Source organism: Kogia breviceps, chromosome 7 (assembly GCF_026419965.1).
Source record: "Kogia breviceps isolate mKogBre1 chromosome 7, mKogBre1 haplotype 1, whole genome shotgun sequence".
In the NCBI taxonomy this organism is placed as follows: Eukaryota; Metazoa; Chordata; class Mammalia; order Artiodactyla; family Physeteridae; genus Kogia; species Kogia breviceps.
The window spans coordinates 11,920,946-11,936,430 of NC_081316.1; the positions used below are offsets into that span (position 1 = coordinate 11,920,946).

General features: G+C 47.8%; 1 protein-coding gene across 27 annotated transcripts in view; it reads left to right on the forward strand.

Moving 5' to 3' along the window:
* Positions 1 to 15,485, forward strand: part of STX3 (syntaxin 3) — a 96,513-nt gene that overhangs the window by 18,269 nt on the left and 62,759 nt on the right. For all 27 annotated transcript variants that reach the window (XM_067037311.1, XM_067037313.1, XM_067037322.1 and 24 more), the window contains 3 exons: positions 11,012 to 11,111; positions 11,960 to 12,034; positions 13,166 to 13,233. In XM_067037311.1, the coding sequence (XP_066893412.1) occupies positions 11,012 to 11,111; positions 11,960 to 12,034; positions 13,166 to 13,233 (243 nt within the window). The remainder of the gene's footprint in view (positions 1 to 11,011; positions 11,112 to 11,959; positions 12,035 to 13,165; positions 13,234 to 15,485) is intronic.

The following is a 15,485-nucleotide window of genomic DNA, read 5'->3' on the forward strand; positions in this document are numbered from 1 at the left end:
CGAAATTCAGCACAGGCAAACATGGGTGTCCCATGTGTACAGATTCACATAGTCTTTGATGTAGAGGGTCCTGTTGGAAGGTGCTGTGGTAGACAGTGATGGGAAGCTTGGGTGGGGGGCTGGGGGGCATATTGTGTATCATGGACAGAAACACAGCCTTTGAAGCCAGGGATATTTGGGTTCAAATCTCAGCCCTGCTTCCGACAGCTGTTGATCTTGTGAACGTTTCCTTAACAGGCTTGGTTTCCTTATCTGTACATTGGGGTTGATAATGTAATTCCCCATAGGGCTCTTAGGAGGATTAAATGGGTTCATGTTTCTAAAACATTCCATGTAGCATCTGATGTACATGTGTTTCAATAAAACCAAAGCAAGCCACAAGAAGTTCCGGCACTGAAGCTTCTGCCACCATATTGTGTTTTCTTTATTTAGGCTTTTTATTGCATATATAAAAAGGAGTCAGGGCTTCCCTGGTGGCGCAGTGGTTGGGAGTCCGCCTGATGATGCGGGGGACGCGGGTTCGTGCCCCGGTCCGGGAGGATCCCACGTGCCGCGGAGCGGCTGGGCCCGTGAGCCGTGGCCGCTGAGCATGCGCGTCCGGAGCCTGTGCTCCGCAGGGGGAGGGGCCACAACAGTGAGAGGCCCGCGTACCGCAAAAAACAAAAACAACAAAAAACAAAAAAGGCGTCATGTTCTTTTTGCAGGGGAGGTGTGGGTGCTTCCTGTCATCTGGATTGTGAGTGCGGAAAAGCCACCCTCTAGTTCTTTTCTAAGTGGAGTGGAGCAGGACTTGACGGCTTGTGCCAGTTCATCTGTGAGAGTCACAGCTGGTTTGAGAGCGAACCTGAGTGTGTGCTGACCTGATTGGAAAGTTGGCTGTGAATACTGCACAGATCCCCACCCCCTCCGTGGGTGGGTCCATCCCTTTGGTGGAGGAGTCATAGTGAGATCAAACAGTGCTTGAGTTTTATGAGTCCAGTATTGTTCTGGGTGTGGACTGTGGAAGGAAAAGGTCTTTCTGTGCGGTGCTGGGCGTGGACTTAAGGAGACGCACCCCTCTCATCTTGCCTTAGAGGGCCAGTTACATTAACTTCTTTCCTAGGATAAGGATTCTTCTCCGTTAACGGTGTCCTACCACCTCTTTTCTTAACCCGTAAGAGGGGCCCCGAGAGGCACTACTCCTTGTGAGGTGGGGAGATGGTGGGCCTTGGCCTCCAAGACCTGGTCTGAGTCTATCCTCAGGCCTTTAAGAGCAGCTGACCTTGGTCAGCTTCCTCAACCCAGCTGGGTTTTGATGATTCCTGCTCTGGAAACTGGGAATGGGGGTACTTAACTTTCAGGGCTGTCGTAGGATCACATGAGATCACATGCACACCTGGAAAGCAGCATCTGAACAGAGCGGTGCCAGATGAATGGTAGTTATTTTGGGGGACTGAAGAAGGTCTCGAGGGCTGCTGCTTTTCTTATTGCTTTCTCTTAGTTAAATGCTTTTCTATCACTCAGGAAAAAAAAAAAAAACAAAAAGCCCTGTCATATTTAAGGTGGAGAAGGGGACAGCGTGGTGGGGTGGAAAGAGCATGATTTTTTGGACATAATTCCCTACCTGCCACTAACTGTGTGATCTTCGGGACACGCCTTAACTTCTCTTAAGTCTCTGTGGGTTTAGCTGTGAAATGGGGAGAAAAATATTCTCCAGACAGATTTGTTGGGGATGAAAGGAGCCAGCACTCAGAAAGTGCTTAGAGGGGGCTTAGGTAAGTGTTGCTTTCCTCTGTACTCATGTAGATAGAGCACAGGGAGGGTCCGTATTGGAGTGGGCCAGAGGCGGGAGGGAGCCCGTCACGGAAAGAGATTGTGCAGGCTCTGGCGCCCCACGGATCCTGGTCTAATCTCAGCTCTGCCCATTACAGTGGTATAGCTCTGGAAAAGTTGTTTAACTGCTCTAAACCCCGGTTTCCTCTAAAACAGGCCTAGCGGTATTACCTGCTGGTTGTTATAAACGTAAAATGAGAAAGTATACGGATGTACCCGCGCAGTGCCTGACCTACAGTAAGTGTGTCTTCAGTAAATTTTAGTTCTCATCACCATTCTGTCCCCCAGTGTAATTGTGAATAAATAGAGCACAAAGTTTACGTTAGAGAATGTGGTCTGGAAATATCCTTGAAGGCGGGTTAAAGTGCGTTCCAGACAATAGGGATTTGGGGGGAAATGAAAAGGTTTCCCTCTATATGTGTCTAAGGAATACACCCAGTACATCCTGAAGGATACATTGACAGCTGTGTAGATTTCTTGGGAATGCACTCTTGTGATAAAAGGTACCTTTTGGACTGCTTTCAGCAAGTAGGTCACCCCTGGTTATTTGCTGAGAACTGATGGTGTGAATCACAGCTTGGTCAGAGAGGCATTTGCAAGGTACAGATGAAGTCACAAGATCAGGATGTTTTCAAAATGTGCTTTGCCCTGTAAAACTCAAATGGTTTCTCCAGCCTCTCAGTTATTATAGAAAAGAGTTGACCCTTGGGTGTTTAGGCCTCCTTGGCTGTTAAAAAGCCAGGGTCTAGTAAATGATAAACCTTAGATTTTTTTTTTTTTGTCTAATTTGCAGTTGTCTGTGTTTTCCTTGATCTCTTTGTTCAGTCGGCAGAGAGTGCAGAGTTTTAGAGGAAACAGGACCTGCCTGAGAGGGCAGGGATGAGAGATGGAGTCTGCCTGCTATGTAACAAATCACCTTACCAGTTAGTGGGGTAAAGCAACCACTTTGTAATACTGATGGATTCTGCGGGTTAGGAATGCAGACAGGGCCCAGTGAAGGTGGTGTTTTTTGGGGGGAGGGGCGGGGGCTGTGCCCTCGCGACTTGTGGGATCTCTCAGTTCCCCATCCAGAGATTGAACACGGGCCCCAGAAGTGAAAGTGCTGAATCTCTTAACCACTAGACCACCAGGGAGCTCCCGGAGGTGGGTTATTTTTGCTGCACAGTTTCTGGGGGCCTTGAATAGCCAGAGTCTGGAATCTCAGAGGCTTCTTCCTTTTTTTTTTTTTTTTTTTTTTTTAGATATTTGTTTATCTATTTATTTATTTGGCTGTGCTGGGTGTTAGTTGCAGCACGTGGGATCTTTTAGTTGCAGGTTGCAGACTCTTAGTTGCAACATGCCAACTCTTAGTTGTGGCATGTGGGATCTAGTTCCCTGAGCAGCGATCGCACCCGGGCCCCCTGCACTGGGAGCACAGAGTCTTAGCCACTGGACCACCAGAGAAGTCCCTGGAATCTCAGAGACTTCTTAATTCAAGCATCTGGTGCCTGAAGTAGGGTGACTCAAAGAAGCACCTGTACTTGACCTCTTTCTGTGGCATGGGCTCCTCAGCATGACCAACGCAGGGTCATTGGTTTGGTAGAGGAGGCTTAGGGCTCCAAGACAAGCATTGTAGCTGTGGAAGCCCATCACTTGTATCGTACTCCGTTGTTGAAGCAGTCACAAGCCCGCCAGATTCAAGAGAGCAGTACATAGATACCACCTCTCAATGAGGAGACTGAAGAATTTGTGCCGTTTTTTGTTTTTTGGGTTTTATTTTGCGGTATGCAGGCCTCTCACTGTTGTGGCCTCTCCCGTTGCGGAGCACAGGCTCCGGACGCGCAGGCTCAGCGGCCACGGCTCACGGGCCCAGCCGCTCCGCGGCACGTGGGATCCTCCCGGACCGGGGCACGAACCCGCATCCCCCGCATCGGCAGGCGGACTCTCAACCACTGCGCCACCAGGGAAGCCCTTGTGCCATGTTTTAAAAGCGCCAGAGTCACAGCTCCATATGCCATCATCCTACACCAGCATCCCAGGCAGTGAGAGAGCAGGCAGCCAGAAAAGTTCAGAAATCCTTTGATCAGGGAGGAAAACTACCCAGATCCTCCACACCGACTTCCCCTGCTGGCTCTTTGGCCAGCAGTGGATCACATGGCCATGGCCACTCTTTTCTAGAATGGAGACCAGGAAGTGAGACCTTAGCAAAGGGGCAGGATTGTCAGGATTGCCATAGAACCGGTCACGATTCATCCTCTGGGGCTGGCCACACTGCTGCCCGAACGAAATCAGAGTTCTGTTAACAAGGAAGGGCAGGGGGAGGTGGGGGTGGCTGTTTGGATGGCAGCGTGCGATGTAGAAAGATTTCTGTGATCCAACAGGTTTGAGAAACCCTTCATACTCTTTTCCTCCCATGGAGATTGAAAACGCACATGAACTTACGAAAGAGTCTCAGAAGTCCTATAATAAAGACACCTGGTTAACTTACCTAGCTCAACACTTATTTTTTTCATAGAACCCTTTCCGACATGTAACTTCGGTTAGCAACATGAATGAATAGATTTCAGAAAATGCTATTGTGAAGTTTTCTTTCTTGGATGTGCTTTAAAAAGGTATATGAGGGCTTCCCTGGTGGCGCAGTGGTTGAGAATCCGCCTGCCGATGCAGGGGATGCGGGTTCGTGCCCTGGTCCGGGAAGATCCCACATGCCGTGGAGCGGCTGGGCCCGTGAGCCATGGCCGCTGAGCCTGCGCGTCCGGAGCCTGTGCCCCGCAGTGGGAGAGGCCACAACAGTGAGAGGCCCGCGTACCGCAAAAAAAAAAAAAAAAAAAAAAAAAAAAGGTATATGAGGCAATGTGGCAGGGGTGTCTGAAGCAGGCCTACCCCTGGAGGTGCTTATACTCATTCATCCATTGAGCAAAGTCCTACTGAGGGAAGCCGTGTGCTTGGCATAGCGATGGGGACCCAGGCATCTGTGGGGAGCAAGGCGGGCGGAGCAGTGGCTGGTTAGCGGAACGGAGAGGTGAGCAGTCTTGTGACTTCTGTTAAAACGAAGATCCGGGGCTTCCCTGGTGGCGCAGTGGTTGAGGGTCCGCCTGCCGATGCGGGGGACGCGGGTTCGTGCCCCGGTCCGGGAGGATCCCACATGCCGCGGAGCGGCTGGGCCCGTGAGCCATGGCCGCTGCGCCTGCGCGTCCGGAGCCTGTGCTCCGCAACGGGAGAGGCCACGACAGTGAGAGGCCCGCGTACCACAAAAACAAAAACAAAAACCCGAAGATCCTCAAAGTGGCTGTAGCTTGGAAATCTAGGCGTGAAGTTGAATCCGGCAGGTTAAGTCCTCTCCGCCTCGTTCTTGAAGTAGCATCTTTGGATGGCTAGGTGAGCTGGTAGGTTCTGCGTTTCTGGGCTCTTTCCATAGGCAGGCAGGCAGGAAGCCCTTGCTGGCCATTTGCCTGTTTACTCTCAGGTCCGTTCCCTGCCCTCCCTGTACTCTGCTCTGTATTGCAAGGTACTCATTGCCCGGGTTCCCTTGCCAACTGGCTTTTGGTGTGTTTGACCCAGGGGAGGCACCGCAGAAGAGTCAAGGTCGAGGGGGTGAAGCTACGGTTTTCCTCCCAGACGTTATCTCCTCCACGGCCTCTACTTTCACTCCACAGACCCTGCCTGCGTGGTCCTGTTCTGCCGGGTGACTCCACCATCGTCTGGCCCCCATCAGAGGGGCCCTGGTGACCCTGCCTGCCTTCTCCGTCCCTCCAAGCTGCTGTTGCTCCCAGAGCCCCTCACCGTTCTCTGTTTAGCTTCTCAGCTCTTGCATCTCTGTGTCAAGACTTCCCCGTATTTTCTAGTGGGCAGCCAGAAAAGCTCAGAAGTCCTTTTATGAGGGAGGAAAACTGCCCAAACTACCCAATGACTTCGGTTAAAATAACTAGATAGGTTTTTATTTTCCTGACCCTATTTTGAGTGACGCAAAGCCCAGATACACTGAATTGATTTGAGGTGACTGTCCACGACTACTGCTTTTCACTGGTCAGGATAACTCTGAGATCATGTGTTTCTTTTCATTTGTAAAAGGAGAGTTGAAATACTACTCTCAGTCTTGATAAAACCCCTTGAGGGACTTGACTTCTGTTGCCTGGCTGACTGAGACCTTTCTCTGTCCCTTCTTGTCAATGTTTGTTTTCCAAAGCAAAGAAGTAAACAATCAAAGAGGACTTCACCGAGAACTTCTAATACAAGGACTGTTTCGGATTTTGCTATTTTTGGAGAAAAGTAAAGGTATATGAATTGTGCAAAGCAGGAATCATTTATTTGACCCTTACAACTGCATTACTTTTGGCACCTTAAAAAGGTGACATATAATAAGTTTTCAATAAATAAATATGTAAGATTTAATGCCTAACTTAGAGGTACAAGGCACATGGGAATTTAGGGGAGGCAGAGACATTTTAGGTAGAAGAGACAAAGCCTTATACCTTACCCCACGGCATCTGCCAGCCTCCAAAGTAGTACTTTCTCTGCTTTTAGATTAGATTAGATTACATTACATTAGATTGGATTCGATTCCACTGGCTAATTAGGTCCAGAGGGAAGAGGCCATCCATGCCTTGAAAATAACTCCCTCCTTTTCAGTTAGATGATGGTGATTAGTACAGTCCTTCCTTGGTATCTGTGGGGGTGGGGGGAATTGGTTCCAGGACCCCCATGGATACCAAGTCTGTGGATGCTCAAGTCTCATATAAAATGGCACAGTATTTGCATATAATCCACACACACCTGTATACTTTAAATCATCTCTAGATTACCTATGATACCTAATACAATGTAAGTGCTATGTAAATACTTGTAAATACAATGTAAATGCTATGTTAAATAGTTGCTAGTGTGGTAAATTTGAGTTTTGCTTTTTCGAACGTTCTGGAATTTTTTTTTTTTTCCCCCTGAGTATTTTCGATCCGGGGTTGGTTGAATCCATGGATGCAGAACTTGAGGCTACAGAGGGCAGCCTGTATACTGTGGTAATTATAGCTGGTTCCATGAGGCAGACACCCAATGTGAAGAGTGGTTGACTTGCTGTCCTTACTGGATTTCCTTGGGTGGCTACTGACATCACAGAGCACTTGGTTAACACTAGCGTTGCTGTGAGGATTAAATGAGACATTGCCCGTAAAGCCTCAGCGTACTACCTGGCACACAATAAATGTGCAGTAGTTGCTGGCTATTTTTGTCTTTATCACCATCTGACTTTTATTGAGTGTGTACTTTGTGTTAAGCCTTTGACATATCTTATCTCGTTTAATGCCCACACAAACTCTAGGAAGTGGGAAATGTGATAATCCTCATGTCACAGATGGGAGAACTGAGGCTCAGAGAGGGTAAGTGGCTTCTTCAAGGTCAAAACACTGCTAAGGGGTGGAGCCAGAATGTGAACCTGGTATGATTCTAACTTATTTTCTTAAACTGTGCTATCTAGATTGCCCCATTACTGACAAATCATTGAAAAACACATTTTAAAAAGTAACAAATAAGTGGGCATTGGGGATGTATTAGCTGCAAATTTAGCATGGTGATTAAAAATAAAAAAACAAAAGACAACTTGCAGATTGGTTCCCTCAGTCAGCAACATGACTGAGTTGCTTCAGCACTCCTTGTGTAAAAAGCTCTCTCCAGGGACCCTTGGTTGGAGAACAAAGAAATAAGGCACATGATGTGAGTCAAAGGTAATTGAGCCAATGTCACAGAACTGGTGAGTGGATCACACACATTCACCTGACACAGGCTGAATACACACGAACCTGGGAGAGAAGATAGAGAGCTTCCCACAGGTGATTCTTGCACCTTCACCTGGTTCAGGAGGCAGGGTTTGGATTTAACATTTGCCTTGGTTCAAACCTCGGTTTTGCCTCTTTCTGCAGTTATGGCTTTGATTGACATCCTCAGTTTCTTTGAGCCTCAGTGCTCTCGTGCATAAAAAGGAGATAGTGATGCTGACTTCACAGACATCCAGTGAAGGGCCTTGTTTCTGGGACAGGTATATGTTAAATCGGGTTTAGTTCTTAAATATATTATTGTGCAGGGTAATGTCAGTCTATTTAAAACAACCCCAAACAAACACACAGACAAATAGCACTTGAACTTTTAGATTCAGCACTGGCAGATTTCCTGCTAGCCCTGTCCCCGCTGCCCCGATCTTTGGTTGTCTGGCAAATGCACAAAAGGAAATTAATTGCATGTCAACCTGCTACCATGAAATACTCAGAAAGTCACCTTCGAGAAAAACTAACACTTCCAAGAAAAAACAGAGACACAAAGTTTAAAAAAAAAAAAAAAAGCTCTGATCGGCCAGTTGCCCATGTTGAAGTCCTGAAGGGATTCTGAGGTTATTTGGTGAACTGACTAAATTACTAGATGACTAAATCAGAGTCCCTGGAATACCTCCAGATGGTGAGGTTGTTGAGGACAGAGGGAAGAGAGCAGCTGCCGTGGGTGGAGCATGACTGGAGGTGGGGGTGGAGGCCCCTGCTCTGGAAAGTTCTGCGGGCAGGTCGAGGACGGAGCCTGAGGCCCAGTGCTCCCGTCTGTCGGGCCAGAGAAGCCATTTACCATCTGGTCTCCAAGCGCCTGGAGCGACTCTCAGCTTGGGGTCCAACAGTCTCACCCTAAAAACTTCCTACCTCGTCTTCCTACCACTGACCCAGCTTTGGGTCAGGACGCTCTTCACTTGATGAAATAATATCCCAGGAGCTATTTTCTAAGACATCCAATCTGTTGAACATGCAAAACCTTAGGCCTCTGGCTTCTTACAATAAGGTGATTAGTTCTGTTGTTAAAATTCACTTTAGGGCTTCCCTGGTGGCGCAGCGGTTGAGAGTCCGCCTGCCGATGCGGGGGACGCGGGTTCGTGCCCCAGTCCGGGAAGATCCCACATGCCGCGCAGCGGCTGGGCCCGTGAGCCATGGCCGCTGAGCCTGTGCGTCTGGAGCCTGCGCTCCGCAACGGGAGAGGCCCGCGTACCGCAAAAAAAAAAAAAAAAAAAAAATTTCATTTTAAAATGGAGAGGACATGTTATTCTAGAAAGTCTTTTTCCTTAGTCCTGTTTTATACAATGTAATTGCTCTGGCAAGACAGTCACGTGACGGACTTGGAAACGTGGTGTGATGCACTGACACTTTAGGAATTGGAAGAGGAGTCAGTGTTTTTTTTTTGTTTGTTTTGTTTTTTTTGCTGTACGCGGGCCTCTCACTGTTGTGGCCTCTCCCGTTGCGGAGCACAGGCTCCGGACGCGCAGGCTCAGAGGCCATGGCTCACGGGCCCAGCCGCTCCGCGGCACGTGGGATCTTCCCGGACCGGGGCTCGAACCCGTGTCCCCTGCATCGGCAGGCGGACTCTCAACCACTGCGCCACCAGGGAAGCCCGAGGAGTCAGTGTTTGATGGGAGAGATAGAGAGGGAAGGGTAAGGTGGCAATTTCTGGGTCCCCCGAGGCCCTGAGTCTGAGGTGGTTACACCCCTAGAGCCACCAGCGTTCACAGGTGATAACACAGGCCTTTTTGATAACTGGGTAGGCTTGGGATGCAGCTGAAAGTAAAGCAGTATGAAGAAGCCAAAAACATTGTCTCAGCTCTAATGGAAAAGCACCCCAGTCGGACTCTGGAGAGCACTATTTGAGTGCTGTCCCTGCCACCAACCCTGTAACCTATGACCTCTTTAACCTTAGTTTCGTCATTTCGGTAATGGTCTGAATGCAGTGCTATGGATTGTTTAGCCAGCTGTGAAAATGCTTCACAAATGTTTGGGTAGCTACTTGTGTTTGTATTCACACTCTGATGATATTATTAGACTGAAAATTTATTCTGTATCTTTCTTTTTGGTTTGTTTTTCTGTTTGTGTTTTGTTTTGTTTATTCTGTGTCTTTAAGCAGGTAATTCTATTCTCAAACTATGGTGCATCAAAGCCAGTATATTGGATTGGCCAAAAAGTTCGTTCGCGTTTTCTGTAACATCTTATGGGAAAAGCCCAAAGGAACTTTTTGGCCAACCCATATTTGTAGAGGGTCAAATCCCCGCTCCACTGTCAAAAATACTAATTTGAGGGGTAGAGAACTCAAGTTTTATTTCTTTGTAATTTGGAGAGCTGTGATCAGGGTTTTTTTGTTGTTGTTGTTTTCTTTTTTTTTTTAAGTGAATTATTCACCAGAAGAAAGGGCTGCCGGAAGCTGCATATTGAGTTGTCTTTTCATTGTATCTCAGGTGTTCAGGTCCTACGCTTTGGCATTTTACAAGATTTCTGTTTGTTGACTGTGGCTGTGTAGATGTGCCCCTCATTGTGGAAGTGGCAGGTAGATGTGGTGGGTTTTGAGGTCTCTTTGGCATGTGCTGCTCTCTGCATATGCACTGGCACCGCAGAAGAGGCCGTGGTGCCAGGACAGCCGGTGCCTTTGAAGAGGGAGCCAAGGCTGAACTTAATACTCAGGCAGCAGCGTCCTGGGACGGTGTTCCATCTGGGAATGAGGCGCTGCTAGAAGTACTTTCTGATACCTGATACGCATACACCTTGTACAATTAGGAACCTCAGAAATGGGCAGAAATGGTCCACGGCTTGAGCTCCTGGGTCTTGATCGTCTAAGGCGATCAGCTAGTAAGAGGCATTTCCCCAGAAAACATGTCCAAGAGAAGCTCAGCATCTCCTGAGATGGTCATTGCTTCGTCTCTCTCTCTCTCTCTCTCTCTCTCCCTCTTCTTCATCTCTGTTTCTGTCTTTCTCTTCCTCTCATTCTTCTCTCTGTGTTTCTCGCTCTCCAGGCTTGTTCTCTCCCTTTCCCTTTTTTTCTTTCCTTTTTCGCTCTCTCCTGTGGTCACTTCCTGCTGTTCCACTTGTGGAGGAGCTAAGGATCTGCCTGGTAAGGTTTCTTGACCCTTCACTCCGATTACTCCTCATGGGTTGCCCTGGCTCTTCTTGACTCTGGCTGGGATCTTTCCATCCAAGGTGAGTAAACGCATTCCTCTCAGGGAGCAATGAGGACGGGTCTTCAATGACTGCTCTGTTTACGTTCGTTTCTCTGACTATGGAAAGGGTACTCACCGGGCTCACTGGTCCTCAGAAGACACTTCCTGTCGCCATCTTCTTCCACAAACCCAGAAGGTGGGCAGGGAGCTCTGTTTTCATCTCAGTCATGGCTATATTCTTCCTCTTGATGACAAAAGCTATCATCTTTCTAATTACAGATCGAGGAAACGCGACTTAACATTGACAAGATCTCAGAGCACGTGGAGGGAGCTAAGAAGCTCTACAGTATCATTCTGTCTGCACCCATTCCAGAGCCAAGTGAGTGTTGACTCAGGGCTGAATCACCCAACGGTGACCCTTGGCCATTGGGGCTGGGCCTTGGTTTCCTCCTTCTCTGTGAGCAGCAGGGGAGGGGGTATATTATTACCTTACACGAACATATGTACCATGTCGTCTGCCATCGTCCTCTACCCTCTCCTGGCCCACTGCCCTGCTACTGTTGCCTCCTCTCTCCCTGGTCCCACTTTAACCCATTTAGCCAGACTTGCCTCTCCTTCCCAGCATGCCCCTCTCCTTCCCAGCATGCCCCTCTCATGACTAGCCACTAGCAGTGGCTTTCACAGCTGCTGACACACCTCATCTCTGTCCCACCCACCACAGCCCCTGTGCTATTTCCTCTGCCTGAAATGCTTCCCCAGTACCCCCCTATTTTTCCATGAGGTGTTTTTATTCTGTAGTTCTGAGGTAGGATACCAGGAAAAAAATGCCTTTTATTTATTTATTTTTTTGCGGTATGCGGGCCTCTCACTGTTGTGGCCTCTCCCGCTGCGGAGCACAGGCTCCGGACGCGCAGGCTCAGCGGCCACGGCTCACGGGCCCAGCCGCTCCGCGGCACGTGGGATCTTCCCGGACCGGGGCACGAACCCGCGTCCCCTGCATCGGCAGGCGGACTCCCAACCACTGCGCCACCACGGAAGCCCAGAAAAATGCCTTTTAAAAATAAGCTCTCTGTGATTCTAATGACAGATGTCTTGAGAGCCCACCAGCACACATACTGCTCTGGGCAGTGGGCACCTGAGAAAGCTCCCCACCCGCTCTGTTGATTGTTGCAGCTGACTAAGCTTTCAGTCTTTTCTAACCGACTCTGCCTGCGTCTGTTTACCCAGAAACCAAGGATGACCTGGAGCAGCTCACGGCTGAGATCAAGAAAAGGGCCAACAATGTCCGGAACAAACTGAAGAGTAAGAAAGGAACAAAGGGAGCGGGCAGCACTCCCACCGTCCGTCTCACATCCGGGGTCCAACTCTTCTGGACCGAAACTCTTCCTGATGGGAGTGACACCACCCTTGCCGTCTTTGCCCGTGGTCTGGGCACTGTCCCTGCAATGACCTGTTATAGCCCCAGACAGTTTACCTGCTCTTGAGTCACGACTGTGGTTGAGAGAGTCCAGAATTGAAGTTCGGAGATGGGGATGAAAGCGGTGCTTTCAGCTATTGGGTATTTGTGTGACTTGGTCCTTTAGCTTTAGTCCCTCGACTTTTCTCTTCCTGGTTCTGTTTCCTTCCCCGGCACCTACGTACATTGGAACGGTGCTGTTAGTGCTGTATGGATGCCAGATGGATTAGAGAGTCTAGAGACATTCCTTGGGGGCCAGGTATCACCCTCCCATCGCCCCTGGGCCCACCCCTCAATTTAGGGCATGGTGCAGTGAAGCCACTGTCGTAGGTTCAGTTCCTCTGGGGGCCCAGAAGGTTCCTTAGTTCCATGGCGATCATTTGCATTCTTGCCCCACTGTACTTGGTGACAAGTGCGTGCTGTTGGTCTGAGAGTGAAAGCAGCACTGCTCAGCCTCATTTATCATTTCTTCCCTCCACACAGACTGTACTGCCTGTTTTCATGCGGGTGGAGGTGGAACTCGTTAGTGGCAGCTTCCAGTCATAGCCGTGATCGTGTGCCAAGGCCCCTGTGTGCATTCGCATTTCATTTTCACGTTGGCGTTGCTAGGAGGGCACTGCTGTTTATTCCATTTTACAGATGAGAGAACAGGAACACTAAGAGAGGTTAAGTGGCTTTTCCAAAGTTACATGGCTACCAAGTGGCAAGGATTTGAGTCCGAGTCTCTTAGTGACAGAGACTCATGCTGTTAACCCCTGTGCTGAGAGGTATCCAAGGAAGAAGACCCGGTAGTAGTAAAGGTCGTGGAACGCATGTCCCGTGGCCCAGGTATGAGCTGACCTTTTGAGACTGGACCTGCCTGCTGTGACGCCTCCGGGCCCGGGTGTGTGAGAAAGAGAGAGGAGGCCGCACTGCACAGTGTGTTTCTTGGAGGCCGCTGCAGACGCGTTGCTAGAATAACCTTCTCTCCCATCCAGGCATGGAGAGGCATATTGAAGAAGAGGAGGTCCGGTCGTCAGCAGACCTTCGGATTCGGAAATCCCAGGTGAGATTTTCCCTGGTCTAACAACCATCTAGTCCAATCTTTTAATTTTTTTTTTCTTAGATGTGGAGTCTTTTTAATTAAAAAAAAATCTTTTTAAATAAATTTATTTATTTTTGGCTGCGTTGGGTCTTCGTTGCTGCGTGCGGGCTTTCTCTAGTTGCGGCGAGCGGGGGCTACTCTTTGTTGCGGTGCATGGGCTTCTCATTGCGGTGGCTTCTCTTGTTGTGGAGCACGGGCTCTAGGCCTGCAGGCTTCAGTAGTTGTGGCACGCGGGCTCAGTAGTTGTGGCTTACGGGCTTCGTTGCTCCGCGGCATGTGGGATCTTCCTGGACCAGGGCTCGAACCCATGTCCCCCGCATTGGCAGGCGGACTCTTAACCACTGTGCCACCAGAGAAGTCCCTTTTTATTTTTTTAACATCTTTATTGGAGTATAATTGCTTTACAATGGTGTGTTAGTTTCTGCTTTATAACAAAGTGAATCAGTCATACATATACACATTCCCACATCTCCTCCCTCTTGTGTCTCCCTCCCACCCCCTAAGGTGGTCACAAGCACCGAGCTTATCTCCCTGTGCTATGCCGCTGCTTCCCACCAGCTATCTGTTCTACGTTTGTTAGTGTATATATGTCCATGCCACTCTCTCATTTTGTCACAGCCTACCCTACCCCTTCCCCACATCCTCAAGTCTATTCTCTAGTAGGTCTGTGTCTCCATTCCTGTCTTAACCCTAGGTTCTTCGTGACCTTTTTTTTTTCTTAGATTCCATATATATGTGTTAGCATACGGTATTTGTTTTTCTCTTTCTGACTTACTTCACTCTGTATGACAGACTCCAGGTCTATCCACCTCATTACAAATAACTCAGTTTCATTTCTTTTTATGGCTGAGTAATATTCCATTGTATATATGTGCCACATCTTCTTTATCCATTCATCTGTCGATGGACACTTAGGTTGCTTCCGTCTCCTGGCTGTCTTAAGTCAGGGAGCCTGATTCCTCCAGCTACATTTTTCATTCTCAAGATTGCTTTGGCTATTCGGGGTCTTTTGTGTTTCCATACAAATTGTGAATTTTTTTTGTTGTAGTTCTGTAAAAAATGCCATTGGTAGTTTGATAGGGATTGCATTGAATCTGTAGATTGCTTTGGGTAGTAGAGTCATTTTCACAATGTTGATTCTTCCAATCCAAGAACATGGTATATCTCTCCTTCTATTTGTATCACCTTTAATTTCTTTCATCAGTGTCATAATTTTCTACATACAGGTCTTTTGTCTCCTTAGGTAGGTTTATTCCTAGATATTTTATTCTTTTGTTGCAATGGTAAATGGGAGTGTTTTCTTAATTTTACTTCAGATTTTTCATCATTAGTGTATAGGAATGCCAGAGATTTCTGTGCATTAATTTTGTATCCTGCTACTTTACCAAATTCATTGATTAGCTCTAGTAGTTTTCTGGTAGCATCTTTAGGATTCTCTATGTATAGTATCATGTCATCTGCAAACAGTGACAGCTTTACTTCTTCTTTTCCAATTTGAATTCCTTTTATTTCTTTTTCTTCTCTGATTGCTGTGGCTAAAACTTCCAAAACTATGTTGAATAATAGTGATGAGAGTGGGCAACCTTGTCTTGTTCCTGATCTTAGTGGAAATGGTTTCAGCTTTTCACCATTGAGAACGATGTTGGCTGTGGGTTTGTCATATATGGCCTTTATTATGTTGAGGAAAGTTCCCTCTATACCTACTTTCTGCAGTGTTTTTTTTATCATAAATGGGTGTTGAATTTTGTCAAAAGCTTTCTCTGCATCTATTGAGATGATCATATAGTTTTTCTCCTTCAGTTTGTTGATATGGTGTATCACGTTGATTGATTTGCGTATATTGAAGAATCCTTGCATTCCTGGAATAAACCCCACTTGATCATGGTGTATGATCGTTTTAATGTGCTGTTGGATTCTGTTTGCTAGTATTTTGTTGAGGATTTTTACATCTATGTTCATCAGTGATATTGGCCTGTAGTTTTCTTTCTTTGTGACATCTTTGTCTGGTTTTGGTATCAGGGTGATGGTGGCCTCATTGAATGAGTTTGGGAGTGTTCCTCCCTCTGCTATATTTTGGAAGAGTTTGAGAAGGATAGGTGTTAGCTCTTCTCTAAATGTTTGATAGAATTTGCCTGTGAAGCCATCTGGTCCTGGGCTTTGGTTGGTTGGAAGATTTTTTTTTTTCTTTTGTGGTACGCAGGCCTCTCACTGCC